This window comes from Diachasmimorpha longicaudata, chromosome 16, assembly GCF_034640455.1.
Source record: "Diachasmimorpha longicaudata isolate KC_UGA_2023 chromosome 16, iyDiaLong2, whole genome shotgun sequence".
In the NCBI taxonomy this organism is placed as follows: domain Eukaryota; kingdom Metazoa; phylum Arthropoda; class Insecta; order Hymenoptera; family Braconidae; genus Diachasmimorpha; species Diachasmimorpha longicaudata.
In genome coordinates this window covers 2,999,944-3,019,805 of record NC_087240.1, presented here as the reverse complement: position 1 = coordinate 3,019,805, position 19,862 = coordinate 2,999,944, and the positions used below count along the sequence as shown (strand labels likewise).

The window sequence follows — 19,862 nt, the reverse complement described above, 5'->3', positions numbered from 1 at the left end:
GATTTTTTTTTTATTAAATGTGAGAGGATCTCGTACGTCTAATGACGAATTTCATTAGTCAATACAAATTTTATAAAAAAAATATCTTTTATATATCATCGAATGTTATTACGTGCGTTGAGTTAATTAGTTTCACGTCATAAATACGAATTAACACTGAAATTCGAAGTAATGAGAATGACGAATGTTAACAATTTAAGTGGTGAACCTCGATGATGGACGATAATTTACCCATAAGTACTCAGATGATTCTAAATAATGAAATGATATTATTCTCGTGTGTCCACTGAACATTATTGTTCTCGAAGATGAATGATAGGGTGAACATGTGTCTGATTTGATTTTCTTCTCGTAGTTTTGGAGAGATCCCACTGGTACAGTTGATAAATTTTCTTAGGGAATAAGTAGAACGTCTTCGTGAATTTCTCAGCACGTTGAATCACTGGTGTTCTAGAGGATGTTGACCTAGTCAATCCCCTTTTGTTGAGCTATTCCACTGGGCAATCAGGTTTTTGTAGCTGGGGGTAGCATCAGAGTGAGTGCAGCTCCAGACAGGACAATTCCAGCGACTAGAATTATTGGCACTTCACAACTGATGTCAAGAAGCATTCCAAATGCTAAATTACTGGCGATAGCACCAACTCTTCCGAAGCATGTCATCATGCATATTGCAATTGCTCCAACGTAGGTTGGAAAAATGTCCACAGTGACACTGCTGATAACGAAATTGGCTGCTGATACTGTTAGGGAGTAGATGCAGGAGACTAGGAGAATTTGGGTGGAGGTCTTTGTGAAATATATAGCTAGTCCTGATATTCCAGCACATACCGTCAGGGTAACTGGGAGAGTTCGTCGTCCCACACGATCAGCGAGGAATCCAGACATTATATTTCCCAGAAGACAGACTGCGTTGACGATGAGTGTATTGATGAAGACATTTTCATCGATTATTATCTCATCGCAATTTCTCACTTCTGTGTTCACTGTTTCGTTGAGTGAGACCAATTGGCAGACCCTCACCGATGATATGTTCGGATGGACTCGATAGAAATTCTCAAATCGGTTAAATAGCTCAGGAAGCCATAGACCCAATCCATAAAATCCACACATGTTTGTAAAGTAAATTGTCCAGCAGAGAATTGCATACGTAGACAGAGGAGGTGAAGAAAGTGCTTTTATTTGCATCCATGCGTTCTTCAATAGCCTCATGATTACTAATAGAGTTGAGGAGGAGTCCGGGCTCAATTCATCGTCGTAACAGATGGCTTTGGCTTCGGCTTCCTCGGGCGATGCCCATAGTTCTATCACAGGGTAGTCAGATTTATTTTTTCCGGTGTTAATAGCGTAGATGTTTTTCACGATCTCCAGGGCCTCTCGATTTTGTCCCCTTGCGAGAAGAAATTTTGGGCTCTCGGGATATCCGATGAGGATCAGACCCATCATCAGGGTTGGGAGGGCCATCAGGGCGAGAAAGAGCTGCCAGGAGTTGTAGGTGAGACCGTAGAATTGGAGGTTTATCTTCAGTGGAATCACGATCCATGCTAGACCTGTTTTCCCGACATATTGATTTTATCTAAACTTAATTGGTTCATTAGGTTGAGAATTAGGGGGAGGGGGAGCTGATGCAAAATGTGATAGGATATTTTTTGTCAGATGTTGAAATATTAATATTTAATGGTAAAAATAATATTAATGTTAATATTTCGCTTCAAAGTTAATTGGTAAAGGGATAATTAGGGCAAATTGAAAGAAAATTAAAAAAGACCGTGAAATAAAATTCTACAATGAATTTACCTGGAAGTATCAACCAGGCTAGTGTCCAGAAGAATCCAACGTAGCAAATACTCTTGACCCGATGTTTGGATGAGTGAAATTCCCCCAGATACGTGTAAATTAAAGAACCCGGTGCGCCGATTCTTCGCATGAAAAAAGCCTTGCAATCAAGCAATTGTCTTAATCGACGGATACGATAAAAACCGTTACTCACGTAAAACCGTTGATGGCTCTGAAGGTAACGAGTACGTGAAACGTTTGGGAAAAACTTGATATCAATGTCACGATGCTGTCGATTAACAGTGTCCACACGAGAATTTTCTTGCGTCCGTATGCGTCAGCCGAGACTCCCCAGAAAACCGAGCTCAGAACTCCACCTTGAGAGGCAATTTACTCAAATTTAATTCCCTAATTTCTTTTTCCTAATTAGGGAAGATGGAAAATTATGTGATGTTGATTTTTTCGATAGTGACTCTAGTAGTTTATCGGTTATTGTCGAATTTAGCCGGATGATGGGAAATGTCTTAGGGTGAGATTTTGTAAATTTTAATCCATTTTGCAAAACGACGGATTGCAATTGACGGAAATTCTCTGATTTATTTTTTCGTATTAGAAAAAAAAAATATGAGATTCTTGGAGTGATTGTCATTGTTTCTATGGACAGAAATATTCAGGAAAATTGAGGAATTATTCGTATAAATAATGTTATAAAACTGGAACTCAATTTTTATAGAAATTATGATTTTTTGCGCTATTTGGGGGCTTTTTAAGTTTTTCTGTGCAGTGATTAACATAAACTTAAAGACATTTTTATCTATCAAATCTTATCACGATTATTTATCCAATGCAGCAAAGGTATTTTCCAAACAATCAGAAATTGGAGTAGAAAAAATACGGAAAATAATGTTCCGTATTCAGTTCTTCCCCATTCAAATATTGACATTTTAAAATGTTCCTTTAGTTATTTAATCGAGAAAAAATAGAGGCGATAAAACGGTAAATAAATTATTGTGAAAGAATCTAATGAAAGATTCTAGTGCTTTCTAGTTGTGTAAGAATTCCAGAATTCCAAAGAATTTTTCCATAGAAATTCTTCGGTGTACATATTTTTTCATTTAATTTAATTAATTAATTTATTTAATTTTACCGATTAAGAAGGCGACGTTGAGAAATCCCTTCTGCTCGGAAGATAAATTCAAATCGCATTCTGCCGAGGGGAGTATGTATGCGTTGACTCCATTCTGGAGTGCAACACTCAGGAACATCATACCACAGAGTAGAATAAAACCATAATGAAATTTTCCATATCCACAGAGTCTTATCGCTGTCTCGTAATCGGTCTTCTGGTCCTTTGATTTTGATTTCTCCTCTGCTGATGAATTCATATATTTTTAACGAATAATGAGATTTAATGGATCGAATGAGGAAGTCATCCGAAGTTGACTCTTCTTCTTCCTCTTTTTTTTTTTTCATCTTTTACATAATTTTGGAGTTATTGTTCTGAAAATTGCGGAGACCGGACTCTAATTGAATAACAATTGCTCCGATTGTTCCCGCAAATTCACTGTGATCTTTATCAAGGTCACGGTAGGACTAGATCTCTTTCATTTCTTATTCTATTACGGTGAGAAATTATCAGCTCGTGGACATGAAAAATTTACGTTGAAACACGTGGTGGACAATCGGTCACTGCGAGAAATATTTCGATTGATGTCATTGAGCTTTTGCGGAATTGACAATATTATAATTCATGAATTGTCAAAATATTAATCTACAATTATTTTTTATTGCAATTTTTTTTATTGAAAATGAAACTTTTTAGCGCACACGTTCGTTACAATTATTTTCCCTATAATTGTTTATTTTATATATTTGTAAAATTTTATCCAATACCGGACATTCCCTTCTGTCAGTTTAAAATAATTCTTGGCAAAATAAAAATAAAAAATAAAAAATGTAAGAAATAGAATACAAATAGAAAATTGGAAAACAAATAAAATCAAAAATTTTGAAGTTAAATAAAATAAAAAATTTGATCATCAACTCACCGATTGTAAAGATTGAAATATCTCTCGAGCAATCACTGACCATTTTGGCCCTCAATGTGTCTCGACCGCTAGTGCGAACAAAAGTGAGTCTAATGAAGAAGGTGAACCCACCTGCGACACATTCAACTCAATTTTGTAAATGTGGAACATGCGCAGGGTCTTATTAGTCCGCACGCAATCCTCTGATTGTCCTGCGATTCCCCCAGTTACTTCTCGATTCGAGTATCACCTAGATTTCCATCGGATGATTCTTAACGGGGAAGGGATCCTCCACGAGATCGACTTCAGAAGTTGTTACAATTTATGTGCTAGCGCTGTTGTTGTCCATTTACATTTTTTATTTGAATAATCGCTAGACTAACGCCACAGGATGTGGAAAATTCCATGAAAATTGTCAGAAAAAAATTCAAATTTCATTTGGAAAACTTAATACGTGAAGGAAGTCAAATTAAGGGTGGGGTGCAGTCTTGAAAAATTGTTCCTAAAAATTACTGAATGGATGTCGGATAACATCAGTCTCATGCCCAGGAATTGAATCGCACCTGAATTTTCCGAATGAAAGAAAAAACGTTGAGGAATTTTTCCATTTACGATATCCTCTGATTCCCTGACGTCTTTGCATGTATTCGGTATCGTTATAAATCATTGTTAAGTGACATAACGCAGGGGCATTCGTCGTTAAACATTGAGACAGATAAAACTGAAATGATAAAAAAATTGGGAAAATTATAAAATCTTAATTCCAATTTCATTTCATGTTCTCCTCTCACGTGTGACAATTGATGAAAATAAGCTAAAAATAATACAGAAAGTTCGTGTCCTCTGTTTAATTAACAAAGGTGGGACGATCGATCGATTTTCCAGGCTTTGACCTACGAATTGCTGATCAAATTTATGCAACAATCAGCATGGAGCGATTCAGACATTTCAATTGGCATTGACATTTTTGAATTCAGTATTTACCTTTTCCTCCCCTGTAATTTTGTTTCATCAACGTTTATTAAAGTTGGAAATCTATCACCAGGGAATATTTAAGCTATTAAGGTTCTTGTTTTAGTGGAAAATAATAAATTTCAAACGTTCAATTTCATAGATTCCCACAAAATCACTTTAATAATTTATTTACGATCTCGTTGAACGAGAATATGATATTGTGATCAGGTACAAGACATCATACAATTGTTTCATAGATTCTGAGATTATTATTCACGTACGATGCTCATTCACTTGACAATTCAGTAACAAAGTGACAAATATTTTTTCATCAATTTCTTTCTAATTTCAGAATGGTCTCGGTAACGAGTGGTCTTAGAGGATTTTTAGAGTGAATTAAATTTCCGATAAAAAATGTTTATTGACATTTTAATCTGAGCCAACTCCTTCCAAAGATAATTCTACAATTAGACTGAAAGATTTTTTTTTGTCACTTCTACAACGAAATTCTTTATTTATTTACAGTCTACAGTGGCAGAATGACAAGCAATCGATTGAACAATCATTATCACTAACTCCTCGTTCGTAATTAATCTAGTTGGAATTGTCAGCGAGATATCCCGATCTTGCAATTGAACAATTCTTGCAATTACCTCGTGCACCGATAATCATCAATAATTTAATGATTAAATTGTGTCGTTCGTTCTCGATTCTTTTCAAAACATTGGTCTTGTTTGTTTTTATCAAAAGAAATTAACTAACTTTGTTACTTCATTTTTTTACGATGCGTTCACTGCTGGTCCCAGTCGGCTGTGCTTGAGGGACTCAAATGGCGTTACGTTGCGAATTTCTGGCTCGAGACAATTCACGTAGATGTCGGTTGTCAGCTCGTGGTTGCCAATTTCTTTGTCAGCCTTTGCGTACTTCACTCCTTCGTCGATTTCTTTCCTTATTTCTGCTTCCATCGTCTGAAGATTAACAAATAATGAGATTTAGGATCAATTTAATTGAACAGAATTTTTAATTTCAAGATTTTTTCCACTAAAAAGATCGAAAGGTCTGTACAAATATTTTGTTGTCCCCCACGGATTCCGATTTATTCTTAAATCTATTGACTGCAAAATTTACCGATTTTTTTTTCTTCAATTAACGGGATTAATTACCTTTAATTCATCAGCGGTGACGAGGTTAGCATTTAGAATTTTCTCCTTGAAACTAGTGAGGGGATCACGTGTCTGTCGTACTTCCTGAATTTCCTCCCTAGTTCTATAACTAGTACCAGGATCGGACATACTGTGACCACTGTACCTGTAGGTGACAGTCTCCATAACAAGGGGACCCTTGCCAGCTCTACAATAAGCTAGAGCAAATCTAGTGGCTTCCCTAACAGCCAGAACATCCATACCATCGACCCAAATTCCAGGAACATAATCACCACGAGTGTAATACTCTGTACTTGCTGCTGCTCTATCAGCACTGGTACCCATTCCATATCCGTTATTTTCACAGACAAATATGATTGGAACGTCCCATAATTTACTCATGTTGTAGACCTCAAAAATTTGTCCCTGATTAGCTGCTCCATCACCATAAAGGGCTAGACAAACTCCACCATCTTTTTTGTATTTATGGGCAAAGCCTATGCCCGCACCCAGGGGCGCCTGGGCACCAACAATTCCATTTCCTCCGTAGAAATTCTTGGCGTACATGTGCATGGAGCCACCTTTTCCTCTGGCATTTCCACTCTGTCGTCCAGTCAATTCAGCTAAAACACCAACAGGAGGAATTCCCATGAGATATGTCCAACCGTGGGCTCTGTACGCAGTAATTACAGAGTCCTGGGGCTTCAGGGCTGCTGACATTCCTACTGCACAAGCTTCTTGGCCAGAATAAAGATGGCAGAATCCTCGAATGATCTTCTCCTTGTAAAGATTGCCAGCAGCAGTCTCCATTCGTCTAATGGTGTGTAGCTTTTTGTAGAGCTCGAGTGCATCTTCCCTAGTGCAAGAGACTTGGGTTGATGGGCCAGAGTCTAATTTATGGAGTCTGTAGGGCTTTGTCTCGAAGGAGGCTTCTGTCGCGTATCCATTTTTGCCACTTGAGAAGGCCGAGAATACCTTAATGATAATTAGAAGAAGATCATTAATTATTTGGAATTATTCTACATCTCGATGGGTGCCAACGGTACAATGCATTGTTGTTTAAGCAACGTGATTTGTTTTGCACTAAAAAATAATTAAAATTCCTCATTCTGGAGTGGAAAAAGCAGTAATTATGGATGAATTTCCGATGAATGACGTTTTCGTGGTTTGAGGTTAATTTACTGAAACCTCAAACCTATTTCAATATTTATTAATAATAATGTGATTTATTAATTGGTGAGTTGATTGAATTAATGGTATTTGATTTTCATTAATAAGAAGATTGACAACTTTGCGTTTTCCACTCAAATAAAAAGATCACAGACGAGGAAATAGTTATGAAAAATCGTAAAGTAAATGTTTCACTACATCGAGGCAAATATTTACCTCTTTCCATGTAGCGTACTAGTCGTAGCCAAGTACAAGGAACAAATGCATTCGACAGTAACCATGAAAAAAAAACATGAAGAGAAACAATTGTTGAGTTTTCCAATGTCAGAAATATTATTAGAAAATAGTTCCTTGTCGAAGGTCACCCATAGAGATATAATGACGATCGAACCATTGTCAGTTAATCAGAGTGATTGTTATCGTGATTAATTAAGGGTTTTTAATACTCACATTACGTCTTGAGGCCTCTTGGCCAATTTTTCTCATGCAATTTGCCATCATTTTGATTAGAGGTCAGATGAACAATTGAATAATCTCGTCAGATGGTGAGATTCTCGGCTGACCAATGGCACGAGTAAATGTAGGTTACGAAAATTCTGGGATTTGAGGTTCTCGGTGGTGACGTGGGGTCAGCCACTGGCGCTGTCACGAGGCAGAGATGATAAGGGAGATTGTTGATGGTTATGGAGGGGCTTCAACCGTTAAGTTGGGGGGGCTCCGTTCGTACTTGCACAACTCTAAAAATGAACAACTGAACAGAAAATTTTCAAACTGTGAGAGCACCACTGTGCAGGGATTCAACTGTTGAGACAAAAATGTGGTTGTACATGTGGACCCAGCGCCACATGTACAGCTTAGCTTTTTGTCTCGACAGTTGAATCCCTGCACAGTGGTGCTCTCACAGTTTGAAAATTTTCTGTTCAGTTGTTCATTTTTAGAGTTGTGCAAGTACGAACGGAGCCCCCCCGTTAAGTTTCGCAGCGGTGGTGCATCAACTTAAATCGTGAACGTTCCTGTCGGTAAGGCATTACCATGGAGTACGTGGCATTCGATTTCCGATTTTTCTAGGGCTCCGGGAATTTTCTAAAGTCGATTTTTTCGTTTTTCTCGGCTCCTGGGCCTCCTAGAGCAAAATGGGATCACAAAAGGGATTTGGGATCACTCCGTTTTTCGTCCATATCTTTGGAACTATCATAGTTAGGACAATTTGGCTGGCGCCATTGGATTCGTGAGACAATTTCCGATTTTTCTAGGGGTCCAGGAAAATTCCCGTTTCATTATTTCATTACTGTATTTTTTATTTACTCTCGTTTATTTGTCGAGGTAAATTCATCGGCTTAAATCTGTCGATTGAGGTTTTTCAAATATCCAGAGACAGCGAATTCCTCTTCATAGTTATCAAGAGAAAATTAATAAATCGCGGAAATTGGTTTTAAAATGTTATGGAATAAATCAAAGAAAAACGCAATGAGTTTCATTTCAACAAATTGTTTATTTTTTCATTCGTGTATCAAAAATGCAGTCCGCCAAATGAATTATACAAGTACAATGACAATTGTACGTATACAATAACTTCAACTATAATACGCTTATAAAAATGAAATGCCTTCGTATAACAAAGAATTTTCAAAATGCCGTATAGACAGTAACTATTCCTTATAAAAATTACTTCGTCAGTTTTTATTTTCGTTCATTTTGTTGAGCGATTGTTAATCACTCCACAGACACACTCACACAGCTGTTGATAACATTGTTGCAAATTAATGTTGATCACGCTGATCGAATTCAGGAGACGCGAGAGAGGGGTAGAGTCGTGGTAGCAAAGAAAAAAAAAATACTGAGAGATTATAATTAATTGTTATTTTATCAGGGATTACGGTGAGAGGTGGGTTATCCATTTTGCTTTGAATCGTGGACACCGTTCTCCAGAGCTTTAAGTGGCTTTATCGATTCAACTTCGGTTAATTGTTGGGCGTCTAGCTGTTGAAGTTGTTGGCGCTGCTTCTCTTTTTTCGATTTCCAATTTTCTTTCCTGTTGATTAATTTAAATAATTATAAAAATTATTCCTTAATATTCCTGTTACCATGCGAAGCCCTGAAGAGATAGAGTGAGTCCGAGGAAAGTATTTTAGACGATAAATAAACTCACTTTCCGAATAATTCACCGTCGCGAATTGTCTCGGGTAATTTTTTGTTGTGAGTCTCAGGAAGTAACAACGATGCTACACCCCCCAAAAGGGCACTGGTACCAAAGATAACCAGGGGGAAGGGTGTCCAGATGAGAGACTGTAACCAATAATTAATCAAATAAGTTATTGCGAGTTAATACGTAATTCGTCCAATTGATAAAAACGTCAAATTCCATCTTCAATTAAAATTCATCAGATCTTTTATGAAATATTTTTCATCAAGTATTCAACTCACCAAATAATTGATATAAGGAGCAATGACCCCACCAATTCTGGCGAACGTGGAGCACGCGCCAAGGCCAACATTGCGAACGACAGTTGGAAATTGCTCAGCAGTAAATATATAAATTGCTCCATACGACGAAGTTATTGCTAATTTTCCAACCATCGCTAATGTAACAATAGCCGTTGTATTATCTGAAATTGAAATTCATTAATATGAATGATTGAGGCAACTTTAATTCCTGATTGGAAATCAATTTTAATTATTGGAAAATTCCTATTAAATGAAAATGCTGAGGATGTGATTTAAGTGATTAGACTTAGCATATTACCTTCAGGAACAGCCATTGTCAGGAGAAGTGCAACACCAGACACAATCATACAACCGCAAAGAATACTTTTTCTCCCCCAACGGTCTAGTGTAAAGATGAGAAATGTGTATGCCGGTACCTCAACAACTCCCGACACCAGAAAATTAACGTAATCATTGCCACCGAGATTTGAGGCACTCCAGGAGAGACCGTAGTATGTACCACTGTTCACCAGCCTTCATGATAAAATATTCAAGAATTAAAAATAGTTTTTTTGGTCGACATTATCCTCAGGTCAATCTCATTTTTTTTTTAAATCATGCGAACCTGTTCTGTAATTTTTACTGAATACTGTTCTAACCGAACAGATTATAGAACAGGTACGTTATTTTTAAACAATTTTTCTCTTCGTGTATATTTGAATGAATTAAATTAACGAGAGGATGGCATTCTGGTAATTATATTTGTTTTGGAACTCCCTCGGCTACTTAATGGTTCTGTTTAAAAATTTTTGAAATCGTCGACAAGATAATTAAATGAAGAGGATATCAATGAAATGAATAGCTTGGATTTACCAGTTGAAGAACAGAAGGACACTTTTCCGCCTGAGATTCGGATAACGAAAGAGATCGAACAAAGAAGCTTGTTCACATGTTGACTTGGACTCAGTGGAGTCATTGAGTAGGCAGTCTATGGTGTCACGTGGTATTTCAATTCCATTTTCTTTGGACGCATTCTGGAGAAGATCCTTTGCCTCCTCAATTTTACCCTTGGTCAGCAACCAACGTGCTGACTCTGGGATGAACCTGGTATCATCATAATCATCATTATTTTCCATATAATCCATTAATCTTCAAGAGGGACAAACAATTGCTGGGAAAAAAAATATGACTTACCACCAGTAAACGAGGAACGCAAAGCTGGGTATTGTGATCGCAATTTGCAGTATCCTCCAATCAGTTATGTAGTAAGCAAATCCAGCAGTCATGAGGTATCCAGCTGTAAAGAACAATTGACACCCAACACCAGCAACAAGTCGTTTCTTCGGTCCAACCATCTCAAGTGCTAAAACAACAAAATTATAAATATTTTCAATGTTATGAACAATTGGGCTCGTATTACGTGTTGTTGAGAGGTGTATTGGAGTGGACAATTGATTGAATGAAGGAGGAATACTCACCGATGACATAGGCCACCAGGAACACTCCGCTGGTTGTCGAGCCGACTATCATCCTGAAGGTGAGGTAGGTTATGTACTCTGGTGCAATAGCAACGAGAATACCACCTACCAGTTGAATGACTAAAGACAGGAAGAAAATTGGTCTACGTCCATATTTATCGGACAAACCACCAAATATCATTGAGCCAATCATGACTCCTACCATGAACACAGAATCACCCGTTGCTCGCAGCCAAGCTCTATCACATACCAAGTTCCACTGGAAAAAAAAAAAATTATTTTAGAAAAATTATATTCTCTCATCTTTTTTGAGGATAAACATTCTATCATTCAATCGAATCAAATCAATGGTGGCTTAAATCATCGTGAATAATTCTAGTTCTACTAATAAAATCTCGTTAATTGGATCTTACCAACTTCGAAAATAAAAATCAATTGGAGCAAATTAGAGGGAAATTGAAAAATGCAGGATTTTTTTTTTCTGGAAAATTGAATAGCTCGTCAGTCACAATAACTACTCGTGGATGTAACTAATTTTTGATTGCATTACAAATGAGGATTTAATTTTTTTTTAAGTACTAAATTAGTCAATTATCATTGGCCACTTTTTTCCAGGCATTTCAACATGTCTTGTTGGTATCTCATACCCCATCATTTTACCGGTTTATCCTCAATCCATCCATTCATTATTCATTTCATAGTTAACGCGTAACTGGACATAATTATGACTGTGTTAATGGCATACCTCGGTAGTAGTTGTACTTTTGTAGATGCTGGTATCGTAGACAAATTCCCGACAACTCTTATGTACCGTTGTTCTCGTTATGTCATTTGTATCATTCACATTATTTTCATATATTTCGTGCAGTCTTGTCACGTTATCACGTATAATACATGTTAAACTTTTTTGAGTCTTTGGATCCCACGCGTAACTAGCGTTTAATGCCGCAGGACTCATGTAGAATGTTGCATTTTCTGAAAATTCATGTGGCAGTAAACATCTAAAATCAAATAAAATTACCATTGAGTTAATTCAGAAAATAACTGCAGTAATAAACTGCAGTGAAATTAATCATTAAAAAAATTAATCAATAACTTATGGCGAATGTCGGTGTCACTGAAATTTTAATTAATGTAATTTCTATGATTGTGATTTATTATGATTTTTTATAATTTTTTATGGTTAAAAATTTATGGTACTGACCTGTGAGGGTTGTAAGCTCCCAGGAAGACACCTGCAAGTTTGTGTAAAGCGCATACTATCGCTGGTAGGCACAGAAGAAGATAAATTTTTCGCTGATATCTCCCAAACTCTCCCATTCGTAATATTACATCGTCGTACGCCATTGTCACTTAATCCTACTTCCTTTTTCTATTGTTATCTGACAAATAACTGTCAATTTGCTGATTCACTTTTTCCGAGTTCACTCCTCTCTCCTGAAATGAGTAATTTTGTTAAATATCTCCATTATCGATGAAAATTAATATTCTAATCGTGAAGATCTCTGACAAAAAATATCTAAAAATTTTTCTAGGCTTTTGATAATTACTGGAGCGTTAATAAATTCCCTGATTTTCGCCATCAATCAATTCCAAAATATCCGAATACATTTTTAAACTATTAAACAAGGATATATAATCCAGTTCCTGAATCAAAAGTTCAAGGAAAAAACTTTCGAAACTCATAAATACAAGAAATAAAACTTCAATGAATTAACTACTCAATAATCGTTGCGAAAATGGAATCCTCGAATTTTATCGTAACAATTTTGAAAGAGATTAATTTATAGGTAATTTAATTAAAAATTGAAGATTTTGGAAAATGGAATATACAAACAAAAAACAAAAGTATCGAAAAATAAGTAAAATGCGTACGGTACGTTGTTACTCTCCCGAGGTTTTCGAGCGAACTGACACTGGGGTAGAAACACACGGTATTAGTCGGCGTCGGACCGGCTTTTCTTGGCGGTGCGCATTTACGGGTCGAAGAGGGGGGGGGGGGGGGACAAAGCAGGGTCTCCCGGGGTGTGTGTGGCAACACAAAATGCACAAGGGATCCTCTCCTCCTATTCACTGTTCTGTCCTGTCCAATGCCCTCTCTCTCCCACCTCACAATTTCACTCGTTTCAACTGATCTACAAGATACCGAATGGCCGATTATCCAGTGAATTGTCGTCTGTGGAGAGGTTTAGTCTGGAAATCTGAGGGTCATGGGTTCGATCCCGAGGTTCAGTGATTATTTCGCACTTTCATAAATTCATATTTCATCTCCTCATAATAAATTTGGAATAAAAAAATTTTTTAGACCATCCAGATGGTATCTGCGAGTAGTTTACTGGCAAAAAAAAATTATTTACTAGTAACTAAAGTACTGTGCGTTACTGATTCGTTGAGGGAATGTTAGTAGATGTGTATCGATGTGCAATGTCCGACTCCACGAGGTGAACTACGTAGCCAACCACCATTGATGACTCCAGCGATTCAACACTAGTCTCATTAATTCCTTTTTTGTCACGACTTTTTTTTATTCCCCGGGTATTTGTCATTAATACTCATTTGTATCAGAACCAAATGATGTTAAGGGAGGCATCTAGGCTTGGGAATATTAATTTCGAGCCCTAATCGTTTTATAGGGGCTCGTTGGGATATAAAAATTCCAGCACACCAGGAGTTCAGTTTAAAGAAATTTTTTTTTTATTGCTGTTAAGCCGACGAAGGATTGCGGGGGAAGAATATGTAAAGACGAAACTTTGAAACTCGTACTGAAGAAATGGTCAATGGTGGGGGAGGGGGGAGGGGTTAAGCCCAGAACGAATTTGAGGATTAGTTTTCGGTTGAGGATAAATGAGAGGTAGAAGGGCTTAGGTCATTTATTTGGGTGAGGCTTTCACTTGGCAATTTAAGGTGTCGTACGAAAATTCTCTTGTCTGAACAAATCTGTTTGTAAAATTATTAAAAATTAATATTTTCTCGAATGTTGTTGGAATATATAAGAGATGAAGAGTATGAAAATTAGTCACTTTTGTCAATCGAATATATTCTCAAAATAATCTCAAAATTTTTCCACCAATTTTCATTTACCCTTTTTACAATTTCCCTACAGAATTGCAACTCACTGCACAAAGTCTATTTGTAGAATTGTCCCGGGGTATAACACAGACCCAAGATAAATTTCTACCGTAGTTCTGAGCTATATAAGTTACGAGTCCTCATCCAACTCAGGATAGAAAAATCCCTGGTGACTGGTTTCTCAGACTCATCCAAAGACTTTTTACGAGAAAATAAAAAGGGTTAAATTGAGTGAAAAGAAAAAAAGAAGATGCACTAACATTGTGTGTGCCTCTCTCGTTGGACTTTTAAACGACTGATGGTGAAAAAAAAAAAAAAAAGTGCGCCAGGGAGGGAGGGCGGGGAGGAGTGAGTGAGAGCACGGAGTTGACTCGCTTTGGCGCGACGACGGCCTCAGACAGAATGAGCGAAAACCCGTCCTTGCCTTATTGCCATGCTAAGGGCGCTTGCTTCATTACTATCTTTACAAAACATTCTAGAAGGATAAAAACTAAATTCTTTCGGGGAGGGGGGAAAAAAGTACAAAAAATAAATAATGATTTTTATTTATTTTGTTTGTTTTTTTTTTTTTTTTTCCTCGGTGATGGTAGTGTATTTACCCCCTTGTCCGGGTACTCGCACGCAGACGCAGTAGCGACAGTTAACCCCGCCTTTACCTATACACACTATTTTCCCTTCTTTCATTCTCAACCTTGATGGAAATCCAGTAGCAAATTACAAATTATTATCGAAGGGGTTTGCTGCCATGGAAATATCCACGACGAGTTTTTGTGTAACTTCAGTAACCACTTATTATGATTATTATAGTGAGGGATACGGGTATGAGAATAATCAGGAGGAAAGAGACGGTTGAATTGTCTATGTGGCGCCGTTGGTTCATGGTATTTACCACTGGTAATTTTTAGGGATTGTTGCGTGAGATGAGACGTTATTGATCGACAATTGAGAACTCCAGTGACGTTGATTCATGGAATATCAGCGGAATCATCGAAATTTTTAGGAGATTTATTTTTTCGAAAATACTCTTGGTAGTTGTGACAGTGGTAAAGTAATTAAACACTCAAGCAGAAGAAGATTATGAATTTTTTCGTACCAATTGTTGGATTCCAATGAATGCAGAAGTCTTGTTGGACGGAATGTTTAGTCTGGACTAAAATACAAGTCCTGGATGGAAATCTTCCTGACAGATTGTTACTCAACGTAATGTTGAGTCGATACTGGAGAAAAATGGGGAGGTCCTCGATTTAAGTGTTTGTCGGGGGAGCGTTGGAGGGGGATGGTTTCTACTGAAGAATAGAAATTCAGGGATGAGGGTATCTGATTAATTGGAGATGAGCCTGGTGTCACCTTGGGAATGTCTAGCGTTTTTATCGGGGTACGATCCAGATGATTTATCGGAATTAAGTTCAGATGTTTTGGGGAAGGTCCTGGAGGATTCCAGGTGTTTACTTGACCTCATCTCCCGGTAATTAACATTTAACTGTCTTTATATGCAACAAAATTCGTGAAATTTAGGTTGTGATTTTGGAAAATTCACAATTTCGAGTGCCACTTGTTCCCTCTTTTTTGCCAAATTTTATTTAAATCTCGCTGTACACTCGATATTATGGACAACACCCAAAGGGATGGTGTCGAACGTTGGCACACCGGCAATGCCGGCCGGTTGAACATTCATACATTCTCACACAAATGTCCAAGCCCGTTTATACTGAACAACCATTGGCCACACAATCATCGTACGATATCCAATGCTTAGAACCAGTACGAATGCGTGAGAAATTTCCCTCCCTCCCTCCCCCCTTACCCCTCTTTGCCCATCACACTCTCACACACTCCCCTGTTCATCACCACCACCATCACCTGTACACGCGTTCACTTGGTCAAATACCCCGGCTTTTATCATTCTCAACGACATTCCACGACATTTTTAATTCATCCCCATGAATAATTCACACAACCACGTGCTACCATCCTCCACAACAGCATTGGCTTAACATTAAATTATATTTATTTATAGAACAAACTCACCCACATTGAAAATCATGGAGTTGGTGCGGTCATGTGTCGATGTGATAATTAATGATATTAAATATTGAAATCGTTGGGTAATGATTGCGCGCCAAATCTTTGGTGGGGTAAATCGGACAAGTGTGCAAACACTTACTAAATTTTACGTTCACTCGATCGTGGAGAAATTACTCATGAACTGGGTAAAGCTCAGTGCTTACGGTTTATGACGACATGCGCAGAATCAGCCGTTTGTGAAGTCAGTGGGGTTTTTTATGGGAGAAAAAATAATGGAATGGAATTTTTTATTTTTTTTTTTTTGGAAGGGATTTTTTCAACAGGGGCGCAGACTCGTGGTGTGTCCTTCAGGAGGGGGCAGGAGCACGTGATGTGCGCAGTGGAGGATCATCAGATATTTTGGGGAATTTAATTCGTCCACGTGGTCGTTTAGTTCGGGGAAATGGTCGGCTGTTTGAATCAATTGCGATGATTGGATGATTTTTTTTGTGAGTCAGAGCGTGAGGTTAACTCGATTGGCTCCGATTTTATTGTCTATTGGGGTTTTTGGGGAATTTATGGTGTCATTAGTGAGAAGAATGTGACATTATGTGGTGAGAGAATGATGAAAAAATGTGTGATATTGTTTTTATGGCCTCAGGGCTTTAAAGATGTTGGACATGTAGATGGAACAAACAATTCCGTTGATAGTAGTTTTCCATTGGAAAATCTGAGAATATCTTGTAGATAAATAATTGAAAAACATTATTTTTTAAAACTATTTTTCTTGAAAAATATTTGAGTTGAAAAAATATTTTTTTGGCAGAATTTAATTCAACGAAAAAATATATTGAGACATTTTTTTGTGTACTTCACATTGTTACAAAAATTCAATAAATTCAAAATAAATTCAATAAATAAATGAATTCAATTTTATCGTGTGGAATTTCACTTATTTTATCTTTCTATCAATATCGTCTAGACACATTAATAATAGTATTCGGTAGATTAATACACATACTCGGGCATTGGAGTGTGACCCTAGAGATGTATGCGAACCCTGAGCTACATAAACTATTCATTAGTTAGCGAGTTTATGTGCCAGTCCCACTGGCTATTTTTTAAGTATCAAAAGTTGAAAAAGAAAAATTTGTTGGCGCAATTCCTTCAATGAAGCGTGATAACACTCACTCATTATCGCAAATATAATTCCCTCGACGATTGTATTATTATTTAATTTTCTGGACGGTAAAAGATGGAGAAAAATTACATGACTCGTTACATTATTGATTCATCTGAAGTCTGAAAATAATTAATGGCTTTTCATAACAGGATAAGGAACAAAACGCGAGAACACGCGACACCGCGATATTTTCACCGCATTACGACCGATAAAAAAATTGGTGTAAAACAGTAACACGAGATAAGTGAATCTATATTTACAACCGGTTTTTTGTGGATGTCTTCCGCACCAATGGAGATAGAAAAAAAAATTATGCCGACTTTTTTTGTTAATTTTAACCTATCTCGCAAAAACTTAATCATAAAAAAATTCGTTATCTCCAATAGATTCCGAGATGTGAACGAAAAATTTGTGTAAAACGCGGCTGAAAAATACCACAGAAGCCTAATTTACAATCAGGTTTTTTTAATTATCTCCAAATGCCTTGGAGATAGCGAAAGCTTTCATAAGTAATTTTTTAAGCTCAGAAATCTAAGTACAAAAAAATATTGTTATCAAAATTTCACTGTCGGCACTCGTTTCAGAGATACAACTGATAAACTGATTAGAAAATCGGTCAATTATCGTTAATTTCATATTTTTTCTAAGGGAATCGAACAAATTATGAACTTGCCTCAATGTTTTGAAAAACGATCCTCTACGGTGAGATATTATTATTCGTATGTTATCGATGTAGTTCAACCGCTCGTACACATGTTCATGATAACAGTTATTTTAATGAATGAGATCTCCGTAATAAATTAATTTCACATCTTGTGTTTAAATGAAAATTAAATAATTATCGATAATTTATATTGATGATATATTTGATACACGAGTGCTTTTTTTTTTACACTTTACTCGGTGGTGTTTTGACAGTGACCTTTTGCGTCACAGGAAGCCGATCATTTATACTACAGTTTTCATTGGGCCCTGACAACGTGGTCACCGGCAGTCTATCGTATGTTACAACAATTTTCATACTAAAAGTTATCCCCGCAAAAGGACAATGAGCGATACGAGTGCGCGCACGCGCGTCTCTATTTACTCGCCGGGTTATACGATTCACTGTGCAGAGAGTTCATACCACGAGAGAGTCCGTGTAACCAAGGACGTGTGAGTGGCATTTACCCATTTGCTAAGAGGAATAAAAAAAGAAAATCATTCGAGTTTATTTATGGATTTTTCTCATCGTCAATGGGACGTTAATGATGGGATATAAATAGGGTTTCAGAGTGGTGCAAAAATTTTAACGCAAAGAGAAGTTTATTTTCATGATTAACATTATTATTTTTTTAAATTTGTTTTTGTATTTTGAGAGAAAAAAAAATTTTTTAGATAGATTTTTAGGAAGATACAGACGATTACAGACTTTTGAGCAATTAATTATGATAATTGTGATATGAACTTTGATTTTTTTTTAGGATTGAACAATTGAAAAAATAATTTTTTTTTCGGTTTCTGGAAGAGTATTGACATCTTCTGGAGATAAAAAAAAAATAGAAGAGCTTTCATTCTACCAAAAATGAAAAAACCTTTATATTTTTAATTTATTTGTGAAAAAAAATTGATATCTCAGTGTGAAAGAAATTATTCTCACAAAAAATCCTCATAAATCTTTTTCTGATCCCCCATGGATCTCGAATCATCCCCTGAAAACCGGTGACAACCCTCTAAAATCCACCAATACCCGTGCACCCTGTATTACCCACCGTTCGTGACGCCTATCGATTCTCCCCGGAGTTTCCCGAAAATGATCGACTCCCTCCTTCTCCACCCATGTGTGAGCCCCCACGGTATCGGTCAAGTGTTCGTGAATACGTAAAAAAAAATAATTTAATTGAATTCCGCCAGCGGCCAGTCAATCGGGGGTGTTGATGACTGTTCTAAGCAGACACTGTCTGTCAGTCTAGCAATTGACGAATAATTAAAGGGGAATAAATATTAAAGAACCGGTGGGGAGGGGACAATCTCTAACGTCAAATTACCAAAGTCGATTTTACACGTCTTTTCATCAGATTATTCCGGTCTTCCCTATTGTTACCTCGGGTAGGTGAAAGAAAAGGGGTTAACAGGCACTCGAGGTACCGAGAGGACAGTGCAAGGACCGAGGAAGTCAGTGATGATGTCAGAGTCCATAGATTCTTGTTGAATTAACCTAAGCCCAAGGATTAATATCGAGGTGAGAAAAATTTTTATTCGCAGAACACGTCTTAAAAAATCTGTAAGTCATTAAAAATCATCTCGAGTGTCTTCTGATGACGTTGATAATGCATTTGTAGTCGTCCAGAAGAATTCATTGACCTGAGAATGTCCGGAATAGATGAAGTAGGCCCTCAGGACAAGACCATTTAAACTTTCAGACCATTTTATTTGATGTTTTGTTCATAAAATTTGGGTAATCAAAGGTTTCTAGGGTTTGGCGGACACATCTAATCGACTTTTAGAAGTTGCACGCCCCCTTCTGTCCACCTCTACCTCCCACAAATTCATTATCAAAGTCTGTTTGATTCCTTGACACATATTTCATCGATCCAGACAGAATTCGAGGTTAGGAATGACAGTTTGACATTTATCTGTGTTCTGAGGCCATTGGGGG

The 19,862-nt window shown here is 37.1% G+C and overlaps 4 protein-coding genes across 20 annotated transcripts in view; 1 reads left to right on the top strand and 3 right to left on the bottom strand.

The window, feature by feature from the left end:
• LOC135169976 (intersectin-1) overlaps positions 1–19,862 on the top strand; it is a 39,019-nt gene that overhangs the window by 1,110 nt on the left and 18,047 nt on the right. For 4 of the 11 annotated variants that reach the window (XM_064135444.1, XM_064135442.1, XM_064135446.1 and 1 more), the window contains exon 1: positions 19,024–19,445. The gene's annotated coding sequence lies outside the window, so the exon portion shown is untranslated. Of the gene's footprint in view, positions 1–19,019; positions 19,446–19,671; positions 19,814–19,862 lie in introns of those variants that run through there. The other 7 variants (XM_064135443.1, XM_064135448.1, XM_064135440.1 and 4 more) reach the window with 6 other exon arrangements.
• Positions 76–3,975, bottom strand: LOC135169998 (synaptic vesicle glycoprotein 2A-like). Of its 2 annotated transcripts, none has more exons than XM_064135488.1 (5): positions 3,822–3,975; positions 2,921–3,142; positions 1,988–2,150; positions 1,795–1,916; positions 76–1,547 (listed from the first exon to the last, which is right to left on the bottom strand). In XM_064135488.1, exons 1-5 carry the CDS (start codon positions 3,862–3,864, stop codon positions 505–507), a joined length of 1,593 nt encoding a protein of 530 aa, XP_063991558.1. In that variant the 5' UTR covers positions 3,865–3,975; the 3' UTR covers positions 76–504. The 2 variants fall into 2 exon arrangements, with proteins under 2 accessions (XP_063991558.1, XP_063991557.1); XM_064135487.1 differs by having other exon boundaries at positions 2,921–3,145; positions 3,822–3,962.
• Positions 4,907–7,700, bottom strand: LOC135170008 (probable pyruvate dehydrogenase E1 component subunit alpha, mitochondrial). 2 transcript variants are annotated; one of them, XM_064135500.1, is made up of 4 exons: positions 7,517–7,700; positions 7,283–7,300; positions 5,918–6,871; positions 4,907–5,722 (listed from the first exon to the last, which is right to left on the bottom strand). In XM_064135500.1, exons 1-4 carry the CDS (start codon positions 7,565–7,567, stop codon positions 5,534–5,536), a joined length of 1,212 nt encoding a protein of 403 aa, XP_063991570.1. In that variant the 5' UTR covers positions 7,568–7,700; the 3' UTR covers positions 4,907–5,533. The 2 variants fall into 2 exon arrangements, with proteins under 2 accessions (XP_063991570.1, XP_063991571.1); XM_064135501.1 differs by lacking the exon at positions 7,283–7,300 and having other exon boundaries at positions 7,517–7,698.
• LOC135169995 (organic cation transporter protein) overlaps positions 8,537–19,862 on the bottom strand; it is a 107,630-nt gene continuing 96,304 nt past the window's right edge. Inside the window, exons 1-11 of one of the 5 annotated variants that reach the window (XM_064135480.1) lie at positions 17,898–18,249; positions 12,844–13,103; positions 12,173–12,405; positions 11,714–11,969; positions 10,969–11,227; positions 10,685–10,853; positions 10,364–10,594; positions 9,810–10,024; positions 9,491–9,672; positions 9,216–9,352; positions 8,537–9,098 (exon numbers count right to left, since the gene is read on the bottom strand). In XM_064135480.1, the coding sequence (XP_063991550.1) occupies positions 8,957–9,098; positions 9,216–9,352; positions 9,491–9,672; positions 9,810–10,024; positions 10,364–10,594; positions 10,685–10,853; positions 10,969–11,227; positions 11,714–11,969; positions 12,173–12,315 (1,734 nt within the window). In that variant the 5' untranslated portion in view covers positions 12,316–12,405; positions 12,844–13,103; positions 17,898–18,249 and the 3' untranslated portion in view covers positions 8,537–8,956. Of the gene's footprint in view, positions 9,099–9,215; positions 9,353–9,490; positions 9,673–9,809; positions 10,025–10,363; positions 10,595–10,684; positions 10,854–10,968; positions 11,228–11,713; positions 11,970–12,172; positions 12,406–12,518; positions 12,721–12,843; positions 13,104–16,065; positions 16,202–17,897; positions 18,250–19,862 lie in introns of those variants that run through there. The other 4 variants (XM_064135479.1, XM_064135481.1, XM_064135483.1 and 1 more) reach the window with 4 other exon arrangements.